At 40.5% G+C, this 23189-nt stretch overlaps 1 protein-coding gene across 1 annotated transcript in view; it reads left to right on the plus strand.

Annotated features, from left to right (window-relative positions):
• The window catches only part of TBCE (tubulin folding cofactor E), a 55089-nt gene that overhangs the window by 11153 nt on the left and 20747 nt on the right, over positions 1-23189 (plus strand). Inside the window, exons 4-6 of the mRNA XM_048843818.2 lie at positions 11531-11719; positions 14310-14398; positions 18482-18581. Coding sequence (XP_048699775.2) covers positions 11531-11719; positions 14310-14398; positions 18482-18581 — 378 coding nt within the window. The remainder of the gene's footprint in view (positions 1-11530; positions 11720-14309; positions 14399-18481; positions 18582-23189) is intronic.

Consider the following 23189-nt stretch of genomic DNA (forward strand, 5'->3'; position numbering starts at 1 on the left):
CCCAGACCCACTACCAAGCTCCTCACGCCCAGATTTCCCCATACAGAACCTGATTCCCCCCCCTCCCCCACACTAAGCCCCTACACATGGGTCCTGGTGCCCTTAGCCTGCCTGCCCCACACCTGTATCAGGGGCCAGGGCTGGGCGTACATGCGAGATCTACCCTCCTTGTTTGCTATCTTGGTGCACCTGGAAAGGAGGGGCTGGGCCCCAGGGTGTTTCTGGGGCAGGCCCAGGCCTTGCACTGTTGCTGCCTCACTGCCAAGTCTATGTCTCTTTGTGGGTGGGGGAGGGGCACCTGCAGGGTGATCTCCCACCTCTGTTCAGCTGGTGGCCTGGGCTCCCTGCCACCATGCTGGAGCCTCAACATTTATTTATTGACAAATAAAAATATGCTGAATTTTGCAGAAATTTTTTTTGATGCAGAATTCACTCAGGAGAATAGTATATACTGCATGAATCTAATGAATATTACCTATATTGTGTTCAGCTTATCTATCCCTGCAGTAATGAATAACCAGCAATTGCCTCATGTAGATCAGTGTAGCTGGATTACCTGTGTATGCATAGGAAATAGAATGGTAATTTCAAAGGGTGGGTCTTGGGCTCAGCAAAGAGGAATCTTCAGATGCATGCTGTGCTCAAGACACTTGGCAGCATGTTTCAGCTATAAAAGAAAAACCTCAGGCACTATCCTGCCATTTCTAGTCTGCTTAACTTTAACAGAGAAAGTTTGAGCCATTGGATGGAGATCCCCAAGTAATTACTTGGGATGCCCCAAAAGATTTATGGAAAGACTCTAACAGACTCTACATCTAAGTTGTCATTTGGACTCCAATCTTTTGGATGAACCAGAGAGACTTATTACAAACTGGCAGATTTAACATCACTGCTATCATGCAGATCTGCTAACTCTGAAATCAACTGTAATGCATATGATTGATTTTAACCTCTTAATACACTTCCTTTTTTATATTAATAAACATTTAGTTTTTTAGTTTCCAAAGGATTTGCTACCAGCATGGTTTTTGGCTAAGATCTGAAGTATATTTTCACCAGGGATGTGTACCTGGTTCTTTGGAACTGAAAGAATCTAATATGTGATTTTTGGTTTTAATAATCTTTTATCACAGAAGCCTGGTTTGTCTGGATGGTGCATGAGGAGCTAGAGGGCCTGAAAGGGACAGTCTGTAGCTTCATAATACTAGTATAGTATTTTGGTAGCACACATTTGTTAGTGGCTTGGTGGAATCTTATGAGAATATACCACCCGTTTGGGGTACGTGCCCTGTTTCCTGGTAGCCTGACCTGAGATTGGCTCTCTTAGCTGTGTTCCATACTAAGCAGCATGACACCCATTACTACTTATCCCTACATCCCAGTGGTCCTCAAACTTTTTATCTTACGTCCTCGCTTACCCCTGTCCGTGCCGGGAGCGGGGGACACGGACAAGGGTAAGGAGGCCGGCAGCTGGGGCCAGAAGTGGAGTTGGGGGGCGCTCTCTCCCTGCCCCCTATGAGGGCTGGCCTGGGCCCCAGCTGTGCCCCCCAATGTTTCTTCATGCCCCACAATTTGGGGGGGCACACCCCACAATTTGGGGATCTTTGCTACACCCATTGCCACCTTCTGTTCGCTGGATATACCTCTGGCTTGCACACTCCTCCTGTCTTCCCTGCTCCTCCAGTATTTTCCTCATCTTCTACCTTTCTGCTATGGTTTATTTCCCATTCCCCCCCAAAAGGTGTTTCTATCTAGCCCTCTCCACAGGATGCTGCATCCCACAGCATTTTTTCCAGTTGCTCTCTGCCAATTCTTCCTCCTTCCATCTGTGAACTTTCACTACCCATCTCTCTTGCTCCCTGTCTGATTTTTTCCCTTCACCCCTAAATATTTAAGAAAATACAGGGATGAGGGGGTGAGTTGATCTCAGACTATGTTGCTGTGGTCATTTTTAGTTTGTTTTTAGAGGTGGTCTGTTTTGTCTACTAATGATAATCTAATATCAGGCCCCTTAATATAGCTTGAAGGGGGGAAAATGGGTTTTGCAGCATGCCTAGAAGGTTAACAAATCTGGCTTTTGATGGACAGAGTGAGGAAGGGGTGCAAATTTCAAAACTGTGGGCCCCTCACAGAGAACACCCCACCTGCAGTCCTTTTAATTTATATTGAAAGGACTTCAGCTTGAATGTGTCTGCTGATCTCAAGCATAATAGTATGGCTCAGGGAGAGGGTAACCAGGACCCAAACCATTTAAGACTTCATAGATTAAAACCCACACATGGAGTTCCGCCTAGAAGCTTATTGGGAGTCAGTGCAGATCCTGAAGCACTGCCCTCATGTGGTTTCAAAATGCAACTCTGCTTTAATAAGTGGGTCATAGCATTTTGCATTAGCTTCAGCTCCTGTATGGTTCCAGGTCATAGCCTCTTACAGAGCACATCACAGCAATGTAATCTCACAGTAACAAAGGCATGTTTAACTATAACAAGTCCCTTATATATTTTATTTTCATAAATTTCAGTAAAGATTTTATTGTTTGAAAAATACACAGCTATCAAAATTAGCAAAAGTATATAACACAGACTTACTATATGTAACCAAGTCTAAAGTAACCAGATGGCTCCATACCTAAATTCTAGAACAGAGTAATGGAGCAGCGGGATTTGTCTATATCTAGAACAAAGAAAATGCTTATCAAGGAGTGGTATATTAGACAATTCTTGCTAAATAGATCTGCAAAGTTAGTGATATTCAGTTTTTTCTAAGGAGATGATTAATGGCTAACAAATCAGGAAAAATCTATTTGTGTTATTGAGAAGACAAGTTTTATTTCTGAAGATATGTTTCTTAAATTTCCTCTAGAGCAGGGATGGGCAAACTTTTTGGCCCGAGGGCCATATTGGGATTGCAAAACTGTATGGAGGGCCAGTTAGGGAAGGCTGTGCCTCCCCAAACAGCCTGGCCCCTGCCTTCTAGCCGATCCCTCCCACTTCCCGCCCCCTAACTGCCCCCCTCAGAACCCCTGACCCATCCAACCCCACTGCTCCTTGTCCCCTGAAAGGCCCCCCGGGACTCCCACACTTATCCAACCCCATCCCCTGAACACCCCCCGCCCCCGAACTTCTGCTCCCTGTCCCCTGACTGCCCCCCCAGCCCCCTTACCACGCTGCTTAGAGCAGCATGTCCGGGAGCTGCGTCACCCGGCAGGAGCCAGACACACTGCTGCGCTGCCCTGCATGAGCGTGCAGCCCCGCCGCCCAGAGTGCTGGCTGTGAGGGAGGGGGGACAGCAGGGGAGGGGCTGGGGACTAGCTTCCCCGGCTGGGAGCTCAAGGGCTGGGCAGGGCTGTCCCGCGGGCCAGATGTGGCCCACAGGCCATAGTTTGCCCACCTCTGTTCTAGAGTCTAGCTGTTTACTGCTCTCATTCATTATAATAAGAAAAGGAGTACTTGTGGCACCTTAGAGACTAACAAATTTATTTGAGCATAAGCTTTCGTGAGCTACAGGTCACTTCATCGGGTGCATTATGCTCTAGCTCACGAAAGCTTATGCTCAAATAAATTTGTTAGTCTCTAAGGTGCCACAAGTACTCCTTTTCTTTTTGTGAATACAGACTAACACAGCTGCTACTCTGAAACCATTCATTATCATGCTTGTGCAGCTCACTTTTCTTCCTGTCCTGCATTTCATTAACTCTTCTCTCTAATACTAAACTTGAGCTACCTCTGGAAATGGTATACAGCACAATATACCAGCCCTCAGCCAGTTGCATCCATCCAACCTTATCAGAGTCTCCAAGTTTTCCTAGCATCAGGGTTCAGAGAATCAAATTTGTACTTAAAATGTAGCAGAAAATGTGACACAGGAATCTAGGTGCTCTTTTGTGGGCATTTATTGCTTTCAAAAAGGGAGTTCTCCCTTGGTAAATATAAACCTTCAAATCTATCTATCTATCTATCTATATATATATAATGGTTCTACATGAACATTACTTTTTTGAAAGCATAAAATTAATCCATATTCAGACTTTGATGTGATTGAATGAATCAGAGTTGCAATGGTTTGAACTGGCTAGGTTACAATGCTATATACAGATAAACCAGATGTAAATGTACACATTTGTTAGTCACTTTATACAGTTTTAAATTATAAAGCAGTTTGAACATTGATTCATTCGTTTCAAAAGTGACTTGTCTTTGATTTGTGCTATCTCATGGAATACTGTTAAATGAGAGATTTTTGTCTTTGGTGTTAGTACAAATATTCTCTAAGACTTAATAGTCAAAGTCCTGTGTACTCAGTGACAAGGTGGATCTAATCTAATTAAAGATCCTTTAATTTTGTTGGCATTCTGGTGCAGCAGACTAGCAATTCTGCAGCAATTTCAGATAAATTGAAAATTGAGGTTCTATTTAATTAAATAGGAAAATGAAAAACCTAGTCCGTGCAGTAGTCTGTCTGTTTTGATAGTCTATTTCATTTCTCACTGTCCCCACCCTTTCAGATTTCAGTTTACTGCAGATTTTTGTTTTGAAAACGTAACTGTAACATAAAGGTTGTCAGAGGGAAGCTGGAGGTTTTGTCAACTGATAGAGAACAGTTAGGGCTTTTTGGCATCCAAGGAAGCCTGGGAAGTGATATAGGATTGTGGGATAAATAGATTAGTTGGATGTTTTTGCTAAAATTATCAGCATTTAATGTTAACATTTAATTATAATCTTTAGGTTTTAAAGTTAGCATACCAATACAATGACGGCAATTCATACTGCTCATTCAGGCTGTTTGTAGAGACAGGAAGATAACACTGCATTGTTATAATGTCAGTTAATATTTTTAAAGTTTTCTTCATACCCCTGAGGGCCAGAAACAATTGTTTTTCTTTATAAAGAAAGTTCTTGGAGTGGTTACAGCTGGGTGTTCCACTCAAGTGCGCGTGTGCCCAGTGCACCAAAGCCAGAGAACTTTACTTAGCAATAACTATAGGGACAGCACTCGTGTCTCTGGCTCCATTGCCCCTCTCCAGGCTATTTAAGGACAGCACCATACCAACCCCCTTCGGTTCATTCTCACCACCCACAGCTTGAGTCGGACTGTTCTATGTGGTGTTTACATCATGCTTCTTTCTATCCATTGTTTCTGGAGGAGTTGTATATAGCTAGTTTAATAGTGCCTTTAAGTTTTTGCTAGTAAGTAGCAGTCAGCAGCATATTTTAGACTGGTGGGATGCTCTCACCAGGTTTTAAACACAGACCGTTGTGTGGGGTGGCTGTACCAAATAGTGAACCCTGCACTCGGTGCTTATTGTGCCTGGGACAGGGAGACGTTAAGGAAAGGTGCTCAGTCTGCAAGTCATTCAAGAAGAGAACAAAAGTGATGAGTGACTTGTGCCTCAAGCAGCACTTTCTGGAGCAGGCCAGGGGGAACCGCTTTGACACTGGGGACCTCCATAGATAGTCCCACGGAGGCCTTTGGAACTGACATGAGGAGTTGCTCCAAGCCCAAGTTCTGATATTTCCTTGAGAGGAAGAGGGATCCTTCTTCAAGGAAGAAATCTCACAAGACAAACCGATGCCATGCCAGGACTCGGAGCGATGCCTCCTCATCTAAGAGGAGCGTGCTGACTGGCACCATGATTCCTCGGGTATGTGGGAAGGAGCTGGGCCATCTAACTGCTCACCAGTACTGTGCTGAGATCCGTTAGACACTGTACCATCGACTCTGGTACCAGCGATGGGGTGTCCATTGAGTCCAGTACAGATGATGTCAGCACTGACTTTGTCTGCATCAGTACTGCCTGTTTCTATGCCACTGGCATACCAGGTGGCATCAGACCTTCTCTGGCTCTCCATTCATGATTAATTCAGGAACATGCAGCTGCCATGGCTGCTGTTTGTTCTGCCATATTGTTTGCACTGCCTGCTCTGGTTAGTCTTGTTCATCATAACCCGTATTCTGCACTGTCTAAGATTCAGACTGCAGAGTTGAGGGTACTGAGGGGCCCGTTGACACAGACGCTATTGATCTCAATGCCTTTAGCGCAGACATCATCATTGAGATCAGTGCTGGCCCTGGCTTCAGTACCATTGTCTGTCTGCTCTGGTGCTAAGGCGAAGTGTGATGCCTCTTTTGGTACTGGTGCCATCTCCATATTGGTTTTCAGATGAGGTTGTTTGTTTTTATTCCTTGCTTACTCTGTTGGGGGCAGGGCTTCTCAGCTACAATCAGATGACTTCCAGGGCTAGTCGAGATGGAAAGGGGAAGAAGTCCCCGAAATCTCTTAAGTTTGAGACAACGCTCTTGGAAGTCCTCGGGATCATCCTTGGATCACCATTGGTACTGAGATTAGCATCTTTCCCATGGTGTAGTGATGGGGATTCCTTGCTCATACCTACTGGCCACCAGTGCCATACCCTTATCCCAGTGGCCTCCTTGGGATGTTCATCAGTCTACAAGATTCCATTCTTTGACCTTGTCTGGAAAAGACAGTGCGAGGTCATTCCTACTGTGCCAGCTCACCCTGAACCCCTTGTACATGAACAAGTGCTCTCTCAGGAGCCTCCATTGGCCCCACTTCCTTCGACTGCCTCTTCACCAGATGACTCCACGGTACCAGATTCTTCTTCTTCCCTGTGCCTGAGGATTTTAAATTGTACCAGTGTGTCCTGAGGCATATGGCTTCTGCCTTGAGTATTCAGGCAGAATTTGTGCATGAGAATACACATAAGTTGTTGGCTATTCTCCAGTCCTCACTTCCGGGGAAGGTAGGTTTCTCAATAAATGAAGTTCTTTTGGAGCCTGTAAAGTCCTTATGGAATACCCCAGCTTCATTGCCTCTTACTGCAAAGTGGGCTGATAAATGATATTTTGTCCGTATGCAGGATTTTTTTTTCTATTCCCATCCAGCCCTAACTCTCTTGTTGCATTGGCAATAAATTATAGATCACAGCAGAGGAAGTACAAGTCCACGGCTAAGGACCTGGAGTCGAAAAGGCTGGATTTGATGGGAGAAAAATATTCTCAACCTAGTCGTTACAGGTGTGCATTGCAGATCATCAGGCACTGTTCTCTAAATACGACTTCATCAATTGGGATGCTATGTCCAAATTCACTGATAAATTGCCAGGATCCTCCAGGGAAGACTTTAAGGCAGTCATTGAGGAGGGCCATCTGGTAGCCAAAATATCATTGCAGTGAGCTCTGGACATGGAAGATGCTTCCTTCAGAATTATGGCATCAGCTATGACTACGAGACGGGCCTTGTGGTTCCAGAATTCCGGCATTGCTCTAGAGGTTCAGCAGAGCATAGAAGACTTGCCTTTTGATGGTTGGCTTTTGTTTTCTGAGAAAACTGCTGAGACTTTACGTCCTCTTAAGGACTCGTGTGCTACATTACGTTTGTTTGGAGCGGGGGTATAAACCTCCAAGGGATGTCATTACGGCGGTAAACAGAACTGCAGCAATACAGCTTGCAGCGGCTTTTCTGGTAGTCAGCCTTCCCTATTTTGTAGCAAGACTTCTCCAGGTAGGGTCATAGAGGAGGAGGCCTTCTGAGTCCAATTTTAACCAGTAAGCCCGCTCTCATCCAACGTTGAGCAAGCAGCCATTTTGAGCTGCACATCTAGGACACCATTCCAGTTGTGACCTGCCCATTCCCTCAGTTCACAGATAGGCTGTCTGACCTTTACAGTTCTTGGGACACAGTAACCATGGAAAAAAGGGTCCTCAACCACCATGAGATGGGGATATGCTATCCAATTACTGTCTATTCCCCACCCCTTCCCATGCCTCAACCCCATCGCTCTTTAGGGATCTTCCTCTGAACACAGGTTCAGATTCTATGTCCTTTGGGAGCTATAGAGAAGATTCCCCTGCAGCATCAGGGAAAAGGATTCTATTCCTGTTATTTCCTGGTCCTCAAGTCCTATATAGGAATGAGACCTATTCTTGATCTCTATAGTCTCAAAAAGTACAGCAAATACATGAAATTCGTCATGGTCACCCTAGCTTCTGTTCTTCCCGTATTGAATTACCACTGGTTTGCTGCCCTGGATCTTTGGGACATTTATTTCCATGTGATGACTTTTTTCCTGAGCCGCAGGAGGTTTCTGAGACTTGTTGTGGCAGGTCAGCACTATGAGTACACTGTGCTCCTCTTTGGCCTGTCCTCGGCTCCATGCATTTTTACCAAATGCATGGCTGTAGTGACAGCGTACCTCAGAAAAAGAGTAATTCATTCCTTTCCATACCTGGATGGTTGGTTAGTGAGGGGCAACTCCAGAGAAAAAGTCCTTGCATGTCCAGTTCACACTGTTATCTTGATCATCTGGGTCTGGTTTTGAACAAGGGAAAGTGAACAGTACTAACTCAAAAAAACCCAACCCTGAATTCATTAGGGCCCAACTAGACTCTGAGTTGAGGGCATTTCTACCAAACGAATGCTTTTGTTAGCTGTGTATGTGTCTCCGCTCTCACCCTTCAACTGTGATCCAGATGTTCCTGAAGTTAGGTCATATGGCCACGTGCACTTATCCAAGATTACGTGTTTGTCCTTTTTCATGGTTGGTTGAAACTGATATATCTCCCAAATTGTTAGTATTTGGACAGTTTGGTGCAGATACCATTGCCCATCCTGGGCATCCTAGAGTGGTGGACAGATCAGGTCAGTGTTTCCAAAGGTGTCCCCTTTGCTCATCATCATCCATCTGGGACCATAGTTGCTGATGCTTACACAGTATGTTGGGGGGCCCATATGGGGGATTAAAGGTTCAAGGTTTGTGGAGAGAGCAGGAAGTATTGCTTCATATCAATATCCTGGAGCTTTGAGCTGTTTACAATACATGCAGGGCATTTTGTGCAGATATCAAGGTCACAGTGATTCATGTACTCACGGACAACACCGCCACAATGTATTATGTGAACAAGCAGGGAGGTACCCGCTCCATCTGGTTTTGTCAGGTGGTGATAAAAGTTCTGGCGGTTCTGTATCGAAGACAATATCATTCCCACAGCAGCTCATTTACCAAGGTCCCAGAATCACTTAACTGATTATCTTGGCAGGAATTTCTCCCGGAATTTTGAGTGGTCTCTGAACAGCAATGTGCTGAGGTCCATTGACATGTTTGCAATGAAGGACAACTAGAAGTGACATACATTTTGCTATGGAGGGCTTCTCGGTCTGATGTGTTTCATTTGAACTGGAGATCAGTGCTGACGCATGTCCCCCTCCACACACCCTCCCCCAATATTGCAGTTGTTCCTCAGGTGATGCTCAAGCTGGGGATGTATCATGTCAGACTGATTGTCATTGCAGTGGCTTGTCTAAGACCATGCTTGTCAGTCTTTCTGTTCATCTGCCCATTCCTCTTCCTTGGTGTCCTGATCTACTGACTCAGTACCACAGTCAAATTTTGCATCCAGTACTGAACAGTCTGCACCCCACAGCATGGATGCTGATTGGTTAGATTAGAAGAGGAACACTGTTTCAAAGCTGTTTGACAGGTTTTCCTTAATAATAGGAAGTCCTCTACTAGGGCTTCCTATTCAGCTAAGTGCAAAAAGTTTTTTGATTTGATCCCTAGCCCGGGGAATTCAATCAATGCATGCCTGCATTCAGGACATTTTGGAGTACCTGTTACACCTTCAGTCTTCTGGTCTCTCACTTCATTGAGAGCCCACGTGGTGGTGATTTTGGTGTTTCGCCTTCCAGTCCAAGGGAAATCAGTTTTCTTGAAATCCATGGTAGTCAGATTTCTGAGTGGGATCATTAGTCTCTTTCCACTGGTGAAGAAAGTGATTCCTCAGTGGGGCCATAACACTGTGTTGGCTGTCCTCATCAGTCCTCCATTTAAGCCCTTAGCAACTCCTCTACCAAAACACAGTGTTTCTTGTGGAAATAACTTCCACAAGAAGAGTTACTGAGCTGTGAGCCCTAGTGGCAAACCCTCTGTATGCCAAGTTTTTCAAAGAAGGGGTGGCCTTGAGGGCTCACTCCAAGTTTTTCTCTAAAATGGTGTCACAATTTCATCTTAATCAGATAATATATTTAATTGTATTTTTTCCCAAGCCTCATTCAAATGCAGACCAACAGCATCTTCATTCCTTGGGTGTGAGACTATGCTTGGTGTTTTATTTTGAAAGAACTGAGCCTTTGTTGTTTCCTTTTCACATCAGCTGAAGGGTCAAGCATTCTCTGTACAAATGATTTCCAGGTGGATAACATCCTGTGTTACAGCGGTGAATGGGATAGCTTTGCCTTCACCTCCACAAAGTTTGAGTTCATTCGACAGGGGCCCAAGCATCTCAGTTGCATTTCTCGGTGACGTTTCAATATTGGACATTTTGGAGAGCTGCTAGAGGGTCTTCCATACATACATCTACCAAGCATTATGCTATTATGACTGCATCTAGATCAGGTGCAAATTTTGGAAAGGCAGTTCTGTGGTCGTTCTTCAAGTAGTCTCCAACCCCTTCCTAATTATATTGCTTATGAGTCACTTGAGCGGAATACACATCTGCAACCACTTGAAGAAAAGATGGTTACCTACCTGTACAGTAACTGTTCTTTGAGATGTGGAAGCAGATGTGTATTCCATGACCCACCCTCTCTCCTCTCTGCACTGGAGTCTCAATTCTTGATGTTCGGTGTGAAGGAACTCGGGGGGGGGGGGGGTTTGGGGTGGCATTGACCTTTAATTGCCAGGGGAGGGGCTACCGGGCCAGAGGGCGCAAATGGTGCACCTACAGGTACTGATAAGCAAAGTTCTCTGGCTTTGATTCATGAGGTGCATGCACACCTGAGTGGAGTACACATCTGCACCCACATCTTGAAGAACAGCAGCTACTGTACAGGTAGATGACTGTTGTCTTTGGTTCTGGGGCACGATGATATAGCAAGGAATACTACAGCTATCTGTGGAATACACAAAGCACTAACAATTATTAATATGATGATGTTTACATGTACCTGAGATGGATAATATTTTTAGTTATGATTCTTTTAAAACAGTTACTTTAATTTTAACAATACCCAGAAATAACCCATTGCTGTGGATACAGTTCATTTCTCTTTTTCTATAAATTAAGATTTTTTTAAGGAGTGGAGTTAGGAAGAATTTAGTTCTCGTGTTATAATCTCATTACATTGGTACAAGTGCTGCTAATAACATCTAGTGGGGGGAATTGGAGATTATACTGACTTCTGTTGATTGCAGTAAGGGGTGAGTGTGCTGCTTGATACTTCACAACTGCATAATTCTACACCAGTAGTAGAATGATAATACCATATTTTTTCTAATGTTACTCAAAGTAAAAATAATTTTAAAAAGTACCCAGAGAACAGGAAACTGTTACCAGAATTGCAGCATAATTGCAGTATGCCTGTAACATATTTTACGCTGAATTACTGATATGCCTTCTCAGCATTAATTGTATTTTAACAGTTTTTGTCTGGGAGTTATAACCATGACTACTGTTTTGTATTTCCTCTTTTTTTGTACACATCCTCTCTTTCTCTCTCTCCCCCCCCTTCCAGTCACCCGACAGGAGGATCCTTTATCCGCCCAAACAAGGCAAATTTTGGTGTGGATTTTCTTACTGCAGTAAAGAACCGCTATGGATTGAATGATGAGCAAGATGTTGAGTGTGAGAAAGAGAATGCTTTAGTCATTGGAAAGAAGACTGTGGAACTTGTTGGTTTTGACTCTATTATAGAACAACAAAGGCAAGTGTCATTTATATATGTAAATCTGAGTTATATTATGGAGATATTTATATTGACGCCATAGTTAAGGCTGAGTTGAGTTTTGTCCTTTAAATCAGGAATTCAGCTTCTTTGTTATATATGAAAACTTGTGTAGCTTCCTCAAAAATAAAACACTTACTCTGAGTGCAGATTTTTTTTTCCTGAGAATTTACAAATGAATCTGTTAATTAGTTTAGGAATTAAAATTAATTAAAATGTGTCCTTTTAAGATATATAGCACCTCATGTCAGACATTTTTTGCCTTTAAAAGTCTCACTAACAGTATAACACAGACTCATCAAACTTTCCAAAAAGTTAAAACTCACTGAAGTCTTATGCATAGGCTACATTTGAATAATTTGTAAGATTAATGTTTTCCTCCTGTAATTTTTCATAACTGAAAATTTAATCCAGTCTGGATCCACAAACACTATTGTGTTGAGTTAAGGTTTCTGCCAAAGGAGAAACTTTCCATTATGGAGAAAACATGCGGGGGGGGGAAGAATGATAGTTAAACCTGGGAATAATAATCCACATTTAGCTTTGTGCACAAAATTTTAGGGAGTTTTTACTATTTGGGAAGTTGAAAGGTCTCTGACAGTGCAAACAGTTAAGATTAGATTGGGTGCCCTAATTGTGTATTTCCATAGTTTAACATGTTTGGGGATGGGGGTTAAGTTTAACCTTAACTGTGAATTTTCTGGGTTGAGAACACTTGGTTTGGGATAATTGCAGCATGTCTGTAACATATTTTACGCTGAATTACTGATATGCCTTCTCAGCATTAACTGTATTTTAACAGTTTTTGTCTGGGAGTTATAACCATGATTCTGTATTAAATATTCACAGACTCTGGGGATTGGTTGACTTGAGCCCGTAGCATAGCTTTTGGGCATATGTTTTTTAAAAACTTATGAGAGTAACCTTTTCATTAAACATTTATATCTCTTGTTTTTTGCTGGACCTTTTTCTGTGGGGGGTTAAACATTTGTCTAGAATTGTGAACTCAAACTGAACAACATTATGCTAGAGCGTATAAAAACCAGAAAGTGAAATGATCTGGAGACAGAAGCTGAAACTCATTAGTTTCACTGTTCCAGTTGAATTAAATGCCCCAAACCCTCATGATGAACAGTAAATCAGATTTGTAAAGCTCTTCATGTTTAGTTAATACAAGATGTAGTAACACAGGTGAGGAATTTCTTTTAATGGCTATCTTGACAATGTTACTTTTTAAAACTATGCATCCAAAACATCTTTCACCCTAACATCTTTACTATATGCAAGTATTATGCATCTCTTGCCAGTAGCCTTATGCAGGCTGGCAAAAGTAAAGAACATTATGTTTAATATTGCAATTATTTGTTTGTTATATAAATTGGGCCATAATTACTCTAAAAGCTTTTTGATATATAAAGGTGTAACTCTTTCAATTTTTAGTGCTCCTCTCCTATGCATGTGTAATGAGTTATATTTTGCTTCCGATGGAGAATATGTACCTTAATTGGTGAGGTTTTAGTTCATATTAGTATACCACCTCAAGCTGTGATCTTGTCAGATCTTGGTTGGGAGATATCCAAGAAACTTATTAATATAGCACCACAATTTGCATTACGTTTTATAGACTAATCAGACATGATCCCAGTTCCTAGGTGCTCACAGTCTGATTTCACACAACAAGAGGTAATGACAGCAATTTGAGGGCTAAAGTAAGGGAATGTAGTTTATCATGAGATTAGCATTTGTCATACACATTAATGGGTTCCTTTTAAAATTCATGTTAATGTTCTATGATTGTTGTATGGTGTATGATTTGTTAGTGTTTTAATGTCGGTATCAACTCAGCTCAGTGGTGACTATGTTCTGTGAATAAAAAAGTCAAGGGTTGAAAGCCCACAGTACCAGTAATGAGGAATTGTCTTCACCTATTCTAAGTGGCTCTCATTCTTCTATCTGGGAAAGAAGAGGAGGAGGAAATTAGTTATTTGTTGATAATTGGTGTGGTGTATGGAATGGGCTGCACATATGCTGGTGTCTCCATGGAGCTCCTGCAGCAGTTGGGTGGTCTTGATTCAGTAGATGGCACTCTTCTCCTGTAAGCTGATACTGAATCAATTCGCCCCCTCCCACAAATGTCATTAGAGGCTACTGAACAGTTGAAAATACCATTTTTTTTTCAGAAGAGACTTAAAACCAAAGGTACTGATAATTTATAATTAAGATTCCTATAGCACTTTTTGTAAGAGCCTGGATGTTCCAAATTACATTACTAAATTTTACATACTTGAATTACTCTGTGTGGTTTAAATCTGATAGGATCATTTTCTTTGCTGCTTTTACAAATTGTTCTGTAAAGTTGCTGAGGGGTATTACATGGGAGCATTTCTGTGATTTAGATGAAGATGATACCACTATCTGGTAATATAGTGTTTGTATAGTAATAATTGTAAAAAGAATGTAAAATGCATAGTGTTTAGATTTAATATCTGGGTGCTTTTATACAATATATAATCTGTTCTGTTTTTCTCTGTTTGTATATAAATTAACATTCAGTATTTTTTTCATGTAGTCAACTGAACAAATTGGTAGACATCTCAGTGAGCGAATGTGCAGTGAGCCATGCTGGTCAGAAAGAGGAAATCAGCAGAACGTGTCCTAGTATCCTTTTCTAAAAGTGTTTTATTATGTGCTACTATTTACATAAATCAAACACATGCTTTAAGCATTCCAGGTGTATCTGCAGACATTAAGGGATTACATTTACATATTTTTCAAATCAGTTTAGATCATTTTTATTAAATTTAGGAGCTTTATTCAGTCTGTCCTCTAACGATAAATGCTTTTGAATGGTAGAAATTCCATAATAATGGGCACAAGTAGTTGTAATTAAGATACATTAGAGCTCAAAGATATCTCATCATGGAATAGAATTCATGGAAAATTCCAATTCTATAGTATGAGACAATATATTAATGTAATGTTTAGGAAAAGTTTTGTAAATGGGTTACAATAATTCATGGATTAGGGACCCAATCTTATGGGGTTGCAGGGGCTTCTGCATAGATTCTTTAGGTTAATTTTTCTGTCTACCCTAAGGGACTCAGTGCTCAGTCTAGAAGATACCATCAGAGTTGCTTAGTTCTGCAGTTCTCAAACTGTGGATTTGTGTCTCCAGAGATAATATGCTTGTTAACAGCAAAAACATTTTTAAATAAATAAATAATATATAAAAGTGAGAAATAACAGACCTCAACCCTATTGTCCCTCTGCAAATTTGTGTACACAGAGTCAATCCCTTACCTTTCTCTAAAAGTGCAAAGTTTCAAAAAGTGCAATGAATAGAAGATTGTTGGGAGTGGAACAGATCTGGACAAGGAGAAGTAGTCTGGAGATAAATGTGAGAAGGGAGGGGCAGGCAGTAGAAACAAAAGTGAAACTGTTTGAGCAGCACATTCCAGAAGTCTTGAGGTCTTTCTGAGTGTAGCCTTCATTGATTTGAGATCTACCATACCATTCTCTCGCTAGAAGGGAAAACCTATAATGGCAGCAGGCTGTAAAAGAGACCCAGTTTGGGAATATTTTAATGAAGTTCCTCTACCTGTGGGTAAGACAGGCATGTGTGCAAAATGCAAACAGTGCAACAAAGAAATGTAAGGCCTGGTTGCCTGAATGAAACAACATCATGAGAAATGTTCCTTCTCAGGAGGAAGCTGCATTGAAGATGATGAAAGGAACATGTCTGAACAGGCAGGATCTTCGGGTTGGTAAACTATTTTTTATTTCATACTCCTTTCTTAAGGACTGCCTGTCTTCCTTCTGGACTATTCTTGAATTCTCATGTTTGAGCAAAAAATATACAGCTGCATTTTAGTTGCAGTTGTGATAAAAAATAGCTGAAATAGGCAGATAATCCTTTTACAATTTCACCTCTAAAGTAGTACTGAGTGTCGGTGAATGCAATGAGTAATACTAAATGAGCAGTATGGTAATAATAATTAAATAACTGCATTGACTTATTTTGTTTAGGAGAATCCATTGTCAACATACAGGATTCTGAAGACTATCAAACTTCAAGATCACCATCATTTTCTATAGTTTCAGAGTTACCTGCCAGTGAGAGTGTTTCAGTCACATCATGTATGTCACATAGCCACAGTATATCATCTGTGGCAAAAAGGAAAAAAAATCTCTATCAACCATAGATAAGTTTGTGATAAGAACCAGCAGATTATAAAAAGAGGTAATTGATTGAAAAAATTACCCCGTTTGTTTATGCAATAAGCTCTCCTTTCCGTACAATTGAGAACCCACACTTCATTAACATGGTTCAGTCATTAAGACCAGGATACAGTCCACCCAACAGAGCAGGTGTCACAGGCAAATTGCTGGATAAAGTGTGTAAAAGAGAAATTGAGCAGTGTGCAAAAGGTCTAGAGGGTGAAATTGTTAACCTGAATCTTGATGGATGGAGATTTGTCCACAATAATCCTGTTGTTTGTGCTTGTGTAACAACAGAAGGGAATGTCTTCCTTACAGAAACAATTGATACATCAGGAAATGTGCATGCAGCACAATACTTGGAAGAAGTAGCAGTAAAAGCTATAACAAACTTGGGAAAAAATATTCAAATGTCTGGTACGCAGGTTGGTCACAGACAATGCTGCAAATATATCAAAGATGAGAAGAAATTTAGAAGAGAGTCCCAAGCTACTAACATATGGTTGCAGTGCTCATTTGATGCACCTCCTAGCTAAAGACTTCAGTGTTCCAGAAATAAAAGCTAATGTTGAAATTGCAAAATACTTCTGTAACAACCACTTTGCAGCAGTTAGCTAACTGTCCCACAAGACATGCGATGGAACTCCGTAGTGGACTGTTTTGAGCACTACATCAAGAACTGGCCTAATCTGATGACAGTTTGGCTGTGACAGTGCCTTTTCTTTTTATACGATTTTGTTCACAAAGGTCTCAACATTGGGCTTAAGAGAAATGTTGAACACCTGCTGGGTACCCTGAAGCCTACTTCTGTAGCCTGGACCAAAATGCAGGGAAGTAGCTGTTTTATTGCTGATGCTGTTGAAATTTGGAAGGAATTGAGTGAGTTCTTAAAAAGAGAAATATGCAGTGACAGAGTTCAGTTACAAGCATTTTAAAAAACGACTGGGACAAGCACTATCTCCAGCTCATTTTCTTGCAAATATTCTCGATACTCTGTATCAGAGTCAAACCTTAACTGCTGAAGAGGAGGAGCTGGCTATGACATGGACATCCAGCAATCATCCCTCCATAATGCCAACTGTGATAAACTTCAGAGCTAAGGGTGAACCATTCAAGAAATATATGTTTGCTGATGATATTTTAAAGAAAGTCACACCAGTGAACTGGTGGAAGTCCCTTAAACAATCGGATTCAGAGACTGTTGAAATGATGATCTCACTTTTAACAACAGTAGCTTCTTCTGCTGGCGTAGAAAGAATATTTTCTTCCTTTGGACTAATTCATTCCAAACTGAGAAATCATTTGGGACCTGAAAAAGCAGGAAAGCTTGTTTTTCTTTTCCAGATTATGAACAAACAGGAAAATGAAGGTGAAGACAACTGAGTTAGCTGCAGAAGCCAATATTTTAAGTTTCTCATGTTGACCTGGCTAACATTGTCTATTTTAATTCTTGGGATTTAAAAAAAAAAAAAAAATCATTAACTATTTGCTAAAAACAATTTTAACAAAAACAACCCTGATTTTAAAATATTTGAATGTTTAACTAAATTCAAAAATTCATATGCTTGTTTTGTTAAAATATTATGTTTGCTGTTGAAGAAAAAAATCCAGAATACATAACGTTGTTGTTTTATTTAAATAAAACAATTTAAATGTCTGACTGGTGATGTCCTCCTTCTAATCCAGCATGGCAAGAAACTCCTCCAAATATTCATGATTAACCTGTTGAATTGGAGGTAGTTCAACTCCCAATAACTTCATAAATATCTGCTTCAATTACCTTTGGTAATTGAAATAACCAAACAATCATTCATTTTCTGATGTAAAACTAATGTGAAAAGCTTTCAGAATAAATCACTTAAAACATGTATAGTGTGTACCTTCTAAAAATGAAACCTACTTTTATCTCTGAGTTGTGAAGAATATGTATTAAGGTTATAACAACCAACAAGAACACGCTTTTATGTAGAAATCCATGATTAAATAGTCTTCCTGACTAGTGATTTTAATCGTGATTTAAATCAAATCTACCCTGGTAACTACCATCTTTTATCAGAAGCGCTGCATTGGTGGTAGCAAAGAAAAAATTTAGTGTAGATACGGCCATAAAAATTGCTGCTGTTACTGGAGAAGCACTTTATTCATGGGCATCAGTGGCTGTGAATATGTAATCAGTAATAATACATTCCATTTCTTACATTTTGTGGTTATGTTTCCAAAATACATAGCAAGAATTGTACACCGTGTTACTAAATGAACAAATAAGAATTATATATTCTTTACTCTAGACATAAACACTCTTCTGGACCTGTAGAACTGAGTTGTTTTATAAGTCTTAATGTACTATTTCTGTAACAGATTCCAGGATACAAACTAGGAGTAACTGAGCAGTAGTATCTGTTAGCTTAGACAGACTTACTCTGCTATATTTTGGTTCAAGAACACAATAGTTGTAAAGTTATACCTCCGTTCTCTGAAAAAAGTTCAGAATTCTGATACATTTTTCTTAAAGTGAATTCTCAGATATCAGGAGTATAAATCTATCAAAAAATCTTTTGCCATCCTGGGAGAAAGTAACAGATATTGCTTGTCAAGTTCAGAATCTGGAAAGTCTTGATCTCAGGTGTATATGTATGAATATATTTTTTTCATTTCATAATTGTTCCAAATTGTTTTGTTTTTTTATTTTTTATTAGGTATCTAGTCTTTTTCTGGATGTGCGATACCTTCCAATAGTGTGTCACATCAAGGAAAGAATAGATTCCCAAGGATGTTTGACTGTGTGAAACCAAATTCTCCAAAAGTGTTTAGGGTAGACATTTTTGTCTTGTCTATATGTCTCAAAGCTTTAAAGGAATACTATATACTAGAAAATCACAATTCTGACTCAAAAATGAGTATTTATATTATTGTTACAAATGACAATAAGACTGCTGTGGTTGAAAGAAACTCCTAAGGCTGTTGTGATTGCTTCTATTTTTTTGGTTGTTTACTTCCTGTGTTTGACAGTTCCTTATGTATAATCAATTTAATCATTTTCTAGTATATACTTGGCAAGGGGGAAATTGACTAATAAATTCCTTGTAAACATCAACAGGGGGCTGAAAAACCCTTAAAAAGGTTTATAGAAAAGCTATTTTTAAAATATTCAGAAAAATACTGTTTAAAGGGTGCTCTCTTAGAAACTAGACTTAAAAAAATCAAGTTGTTAGTATCCCTTTGACTCAGAATGGGAAGGTGGGCACTATGGAATTTCACAGTGAAAAACATTAAACCACCTTACTGCAATTAAGGTGACAGTTGCAAGCCTTTTGGATGTACACTCTCATCCTCACTGAGGGAGCTCATTTGGCAGCTACTAAGACTAGCTAATTTTATTAATTATCTATTTTCATTGTTGTTTTTCCAGACCTATTTTTCCTTGTATTCTAAAGTTGATAACTTAAAGAGTTTTCTCTTTTAATGTAGGAATGCTTTAAAACAAACTTGTTTTCCTTTTGTTGAATTGTTTTTAGCGTCTTGGGATTCTATCTCCTGGTGCTGCTTATTCCCCCCCCCCCGCCCCATTGTCCCAGTACGCTTTTGTTCAAGAGTCTGATTTTTATCTAGAGCATCATGTTTTATTCAGAATGTTCATCTTTCACCAAACTGAAGTATCCCAAATGCTTCAGGGGCACTGCCTTGATTTCTCTGGGACCCAGTCCACACCTGACCTGAAAGAATGCTAGTGGATCACAGTGACAAACCTGCTGGGAAATATCTATGACAATATTGATGTGTTTGCACATTCCTACTACGCACATTAAACCCCCCACCCTTAGGGGAGAAGAGTAGAGGCAGCTAAGTGGGAGCTGAGATCTCACTTTTATATGGGTATTCAGGCCTGCCTAATTGTTAGGCAGAGAAATGAGATGGACGGGGAATTGAAGGTAGGGGACTTCAATGCTCTGTGGGCAATCTAATTTTTGTATTTGTAATTTTGGCAGAGGAAACTGGAGCCTTGGAGATGTGCTCCTTTTCATATTTTGTATGAGTCTAGTAGTATTTTTCAGGTACAGTAGAACCTCGGATATGGAGGTTGTTTGTAACTCTGAACAAAACATTATGATCTTTCAAAAGTTTACAACTGCACACTGACTTAATACAGCTTTGAAACTTATTATGCAGAAGAAAAATGCTGCTTTTAACCATCTTAATTTTAATGAAACAAGCACAGAAACAGTTTCCTTACCTTGTCAAATCTTTTTTAAACTTTCCCTTTTTAAAATAGTTTACATTTAACACAGTACGGTACTGTATTTGCTTTTTTTTTTGTCTCTGTTGCTGCATCATTGCGGACTTCTGGTTCCAAATGAGACATGCGGTTGACCAGTTAGTTTATAACTAGTTGCACCATGGGTGGCAGGTATAATAGGCAGGAGAAGGCTGCTGCCGGACCCCCGGTTGCAGGGTTTGGTGGGGGAAGTTTTTGCTTTTATTATTCCCCAGGCAGGTTGCAAGGCAGCTGAGAGGCAGTATGTGCTATTCAGCTTCCTGGGTTCATCAGTAATATACCTGGGCTCCAGTGAGATTACTGATGAACCCAGGAAGCTGAGTAGTAAATACCACCTCCTCAGCAGCCCCTGAACCTGCATGGGATATGTCAAAAGCTTCAGGAAGACGCTTTTCCCTGAGGTGGCTTGGGGGGAGGTGGGGAAGGCATGGCATGACCACGACTGGTCTGGGGCACCTTCAGGTAGGTGTGCGGGGGCCCTCGGGGCACCTCCGGGCAGGGTGTCTTGGGGCTTTGGCCACGGGGAGGGGGGGCAGAACCGGGGGCTAGCCTGTCGAAAGGGAGGCTCCAGCTGCCATCCATGAGTAATACACGCATGCTGATTGTTGAAGAGGCTGAGACTGGAGTTTTCACTGAGGAACCTACTCTCAGGAGAACAACTTCTGATGGGGCTCCATTTTTTCCATAATTTCATGGCCAAGGAATTTGCAATAGAATTATGTTGTGAAATCTTAACTTTTATTTAAATAAATAGGGCAACCCCCTGACACAAACTCTAAGAAAACCTCCAAATGTGAACTGATACATTGTGGTCTTCCTGAGTTTGTAAGCAGACAGCTTGAAACCATAACTCATAGACAAACTTCTCCGTCCATCAGCATGGAGTATATTAACTCAAACATGTTTAAATATTAACATTAACACTTTGAAAGCTGATCCTTTTTAAGTAGAAATATTCAGCTAATGTTACCCATCATTGTTGGAAGAAATAGCAAAGTATTAGGATAAGGGATAGTATGGCTGCTGGTTATTGTCATGGTTTCCACATTTGGGGAATTAGGAGTGCAGGTTCCCTTACTCCCAAATTAAGTTGCCTCTTCCCCTATCCCATAAGGGTAGGGAAAGACAAGATGCACTCCCCCAGTACCAAAAGACTCCTGGGTACCAAAAATCTTCCATACCTTTCTCTGTGTCAAAAGTCACAGTTGTCCCCATAGTAGCGTCCAAGGGCTCCATGGTCAATTTCTACAATGACAGGTTTCAGAGGAACAGCCGTGTTAGTCTGTATTCGCAAAAAGAAAAGGAGGACTTGTGGCACCTTGGAGACTAACCAATTTATTTGAGCATGAGCTTTCGTGAGCTACAGCTCACTTCATCAGATGTTCATGCTCAAATAAATAAATAAAGCTCATGCTCAAATAAATTGGTTAGTCTCTAAGGTGCCACAAGTACTCCTTTTCTTTTTGCGAATTTCTACAATGTAGTTGTGTCAATACAAAAACCTGAGGCAAACTGAAATTTGATGGTGACATACAATAAACTGAATTTAATATCAAAATAAAAAAGGAATGGTTTACTGACTGTATTCCTTCTCCTACTTAGTTCAGTTTAAAAAAAGACCCCAACTTTTAAATTGAAGCTATTGGAGATTTTCCATTTGTTCGCAGAATTCAGCGCCAGAATGCTGCCAAAATGAAGTTGCTGCAGGATTTAGGCCCAGTTTGCTGCAGGGTATACAGGGCCTTGACTAGTATCAGTAGGAAAAATAAGATAATTATTTTTAATTACTCTGATATAAAGTTTTAATCCTTGAGTGTTTAAAATTTGTAATCCAGATTTATAGTGTGTTTTTTGGAGTTATGATTCAAATGGATTGTATAAAAATGGTGCTTATGACACAAACAGAATTTTTGGATTTATTTGTCCCTTTTGTCAGAAGTTGTCAATTTTTTTTAAAAAAGGTTGGAAGTAGATACACAACTGTAGTAAAAACAATTCTGGTGCGGGGAGGGTGAGAGTAGATGAAAACTGGGGAAGCCCCTGCTATCAAATCTCTAAATGCCTGTCTACATGGGGAGATTTACCTGCATATCTATACTGCTGTACTGACATAGCTCTTCTGGTAATTTTCCCTCTGTATGCAAGCCCAGAGGAAAGAAATGCTTGGAGGGAAATAGGACCTAGAGTTAGTTTAAGGACACTATGGCACCATGAATAAGCTCTTTAATGTCAGCATTTTTCTGTGGCTCTGAGTCCTTAAAATCCTTATTTTATCAATGTTCTGGCATTTATGCATACTATTTAGTTCTAATTTTTTTAAAAAAAATTAGTTTATTAAGGCAAAGTTAAAATAAAACCTTAGCATACTACACTGAACGTTACTTATTAGTTATTCAGGATGCAAAACTATGTTCTGAAGTGTCCCTAGCCTCTGTTTGCCAGAAGCTGGGAATGGATGACGGGTTGGATCACTTGATAATTAGTTGTTCTGTTTATTCCCTCTGAAGCACCTCGCATTGGCCATTGTTGGAAGACAGGATACTGGGCTATATGGACCAGTGGTCTGACCCAGTATGGCCGTGCTTATGTTCTTACAAGGTATTGAAAGAACCTGGCTAAAGATTCTGGATTGCTGATAGGGGAGTCCTCCTGTTCTGAGTATGCTAAAAAGGGTGGCTAAGTTTCTAAATACCTATCCTCTTTTTGGTGCTTCTCTTGTGTACATATCTGGTGTGAAAGCTTTCCCATTACAAGAAGAGCCCATATTCTATTATACCGCTATTTCATAGGAGCAGGAGTTGCATTTTTCCAATAGTGTACAATACAAAGTCTAGCTGCTAACAATAAAAAAGACATTTTTAACAAAATGACAAATTAATGTAGATTCTTTACTGGAGCATTAAGTGGGGTAGGTCTGGTAATCTCTATGACATTTTGTCATAAGATGAATCTCTTTAA

Source organism: Caretta caretta, chromosome 3 (genome assembly GCF_965140235.1).
Source record: "Caretta caretta isolate rCarCar2 chromosome 3, rCarCar1.hap1, whole genome shotgun sequence".
In the NCBI taxonomy this organism is placed as follows: domain Eukaryota; kingdom Metazoa; phylum Chordata; order Testudines; family Cheloniidae; genus Caretta; species Caretta caretta.